Source organism: Solanum pennellii, chromosome 4, assembly GCF_001406875.1.
Source record: "Solanum pennellii chromosome 4, SPENNV200".
NCBI classification, from domain to species: domain Eukaryota; kingdom Viridiplantae; phylum Streptophyta; class Magnoliopsida; order Solanales; family Solanaceae; genus Solanum; species Solanum pennellii.
In genome coordinates, this window is record NC_028640.1 from 54335823 (window position 1) to 54339101 (window position 3279).

The 3279-nt window shown below is 32.6% G+C and overlaps 1 protein-coding gene across 1 annotated transcript; it reads left to right on the forward strand.

The window, feature by feature from the left end:
• Positions 1-1234: 1234 nt before the first annotated feature.
• On the forward strand, positions 1235-3058 carry LOC107017367 (LOB domain-containing protein 1-like). The gene is made up of 2 exons (XM_015217613.2): positions 1235-1435; positions 2477-3058. The coding sequence occupies exons 1-2, from the start codon at positions 1259-1261 to the stop codon at positions 2795-2797; spliced, it is 498 nt and encodes a 165-aa protein (XP_015073099.1). The 5' UTR covers positions 1235-1258; the 3' UTR covers positions 2798-3058.
• The last annotated feature ends 221 nt before the right edge of the window (positions 3059-3279 follow it).

Here is a 3279-nt window from a genome sequence, read left to right on the forward strand (position 1 = left end):
GATTAAAGATTCAACAATCTCATCATTCTAACCACCACAATTATACGATCATAACATACAAACAAACAATCAAGTATATAGAAGACTTTACAATACCACCCAATACATATCAATCGCAATTAAGAGTTTACTATCACATAGCATAAACCATAACCTACCTCCACCGAAGAATCGTGATCAAGCAAGCTATCTCCCCAATGCCTTTTGCTTTCCTCTTCGTTCTCCCTCTCTCTCGCTCGTTCTCCCTCTCTGTCTTTTTCTTTTTCTTCTCTAAATTCTTTTCTTTTACCCTAATTATCATATAATTCATTATGATAAAAGTAACCCATTATTTATTCCAAGGTTATCTCCTTTAACCCTCCAAGTAAATAAATTATTAAACTTACCCCACTAAATGCATAAAGTTTGTCACAAATAGTCCAAAACACCCCTTTAAAACTTTTAGCAGAAATCCGACCCAGTTAGGTTACGCAACCTGTGACGGTCCGTCGTGTCTATGACGGCCCGTCCTGCAGGTCCGTCACAAAGTTCAGAGAGTCAAATTCTGTAAAGGGTTTGTGACGGTCCGTCGTACCTACGACGGTCCGTCCTGCAGTTCCGTCGCGAAGTTCAGAGAGTCGATCTCAGTACCCAGATTTTCAGAGTTTAAGTGTTTTGGAACGAAGCCCCTCGACGGTCCGTCGTGCCTATGACGGTTCGTCCTACTTGTCGTCGAGGGTAATGAGAAAAGTAGCAGAAGAAAATTCACAAGTATGGGACGACGGAATCCATCACGGGCCGTCGTGACCATGACGGTTCGTCGCGTGGTCCGTCGACCCAGTCAGTTTTTATCAAAATAATCTTACTGCTCGAATCGACTAAACAGGTCGTTACATAATAATCATAGCAAACATAAAATTTATTATAGAGCACAGTTATATTTTAAGTATAATCCTAACATATAAATATAATATTTATATTTGTTAAATCTAAAATCGTACTCTTTTAAAAATCCTAATGATCTACCTCTATTGAGCTTGATATTATTTTATTCAAATCTATAATTATGAAATAAACTTTATGGCGAACCAAATTAGCCACGTATCTAATTCTGGTGGAAAATATTGACAAATGATGATGTCATTGAGCAGACCAGTGATGTCATTATTCTTGAAAATATGAAATCCAATTATTCTTATTCTACTATATATATAATCTTTGGTTTTGCTAAATCACAAGTCTCCATTTCCATAGACAACAAAATTGTAGTAGAATTAACATGGAAGACAAGAGTGAGTATTCTTGTCCTCATCATCCTTGTGCAGCCTGCAAGATCCTTCGTAGGAGATGTGTGGAGAAATGTGTGTTGGCACCTTACTTTCCCCCCACTCACCCACTTAAGTTCACCATTGCTCATAGAGTCTTTGGTGCTAGCAACATCATCAAAATGCTACAGGTATGGAGGGTTTCTTTCTTCTTCTTCTTTACCGTTTTCCCACCAGGTATTCGGAGTTTGCGTTAAAATTCTAACTAAATATGGATTACGCACCAGAAAATAGATTCATTTGGAGGTGACACTCCCAACATGAGTTCACTACCAAAAAAAAAGTGTTCATTAAATGAAAATTTTCGTAGAGATTAGTATACAAATCCATAGAAAACTTATTTTCCTACAAATTTTCATACTAATTTCCAAAAAAGATCCTTGTAATTTACATTTTTCTTAGTGATTTCTCCATAAATCAATTTCAAATTCAAGATCTATAATTAAAAATAATAAATCAAGCTCAAATTTGAGATCTATAATTAAAAATAAAACACTCTTCAATACTCACAATCCATATGGGTCATTCATGAACGCAGACTAAAAATATTTTCCAACTCGCAACACATGTGATAGTTGTGTTCCGTATTTTCTACTCATTGTTTTCTTCTTTTTTTTTTTACTCAATAATTTTTTATTTCTCTGTTTTCTCATTTACCGGCCTTATAATTACTTTTTTAAATCATTTCGCTATTAGTATTGTTATTCATAGTAGGAATAATTTTAATTAAAATAATTCATAGTACTTTTAAATGATCATCAAAATTGTTCCTTTTTCAATTAATATAATTGGAGAACATTATTCTGAACATCTTTTAAAAAATTTCACAATCACTAACATTCATTGAACTGTGCCAAACAGGTTTCAACTGAATTTGTTTTTTTGTTCGATATTTTCTTTCCTTTGACTTTGCAGTACTTAGTTCCTTTTCTTGGAATAAAAAAGTGTATTTTGTAACTCGTTTAAGTCAAAATCTTTTCGACATTACACACTTTAGTTTTTATTTTTCATGATTTAAAACTAATTGCATATATTACTAAAGTCTATATACTTTTCATTTAAAAGCTAAGTAAAATTATGATTGTGCAACACTCCTTATAATACTATTATTTATAGTTTGAATCATAATATTATATTTTTTTCAAGTTAAATGCATGAATTATTGTAATTAGGAGCTTCCAGAGGATCAAAGAGAAGATGCAGTGAGTAGCATGGTGTATGAGGCGAATGCAAGGATTAGAGATCCAGTATATGGTTGCGCCGCGATAATTTGTCAGCTTCAAAAACAAATAAGTGAGCTTCAAGCAGATCTTGTCAAGGCTCAAGTAGAGATTATGAATGTTCAAACACAAAATACCAATTTGGTGGCATTAATTTGCACAGAAATGACACAAAATCAAGAAAATAATGATCATCAACAAGCTTATGGAAATTCCAACACTTGTTTGGAAGACAACAATGTATATGCACCTTGGAAATCACTTTGGACATGATTAACAAAATATTGCATAGGGAAGGCTGATATTATATATTATATTCTTGCAAATACTGCAAAATAATGTTTGTTTTACTACTACCTTTTTTTCAATTTTTCGACTTCAACTTGAAACAGGAAATTTTGAAATTGAAATACTTGTTTGGGGTTTGCTACTAAAAATATAATAGCGCGATTCATTCACAATTTTCAGTTTTTTCTCCAAGTGAAATTCATGCCTCAGGGTGGGGATCTAAACTAAGCACTCCTCTCCACACTATATTATACGGTCTCCATTATTTAGGAAAATATTCATAAGTCAATGTTTTAACATTTATTAAAAATATCGATATTTTAGTTTGTTATTATTTTGATTACGTATTTCTTTTATTTGTTTGATTTGAAAGGAAATGATTATCAAATGACATAAAGGAGAAAATCACGGGGAAGAGAATATCTTCTTAAAAATGAATATATCACTTAAAATTATCAACAGTTATA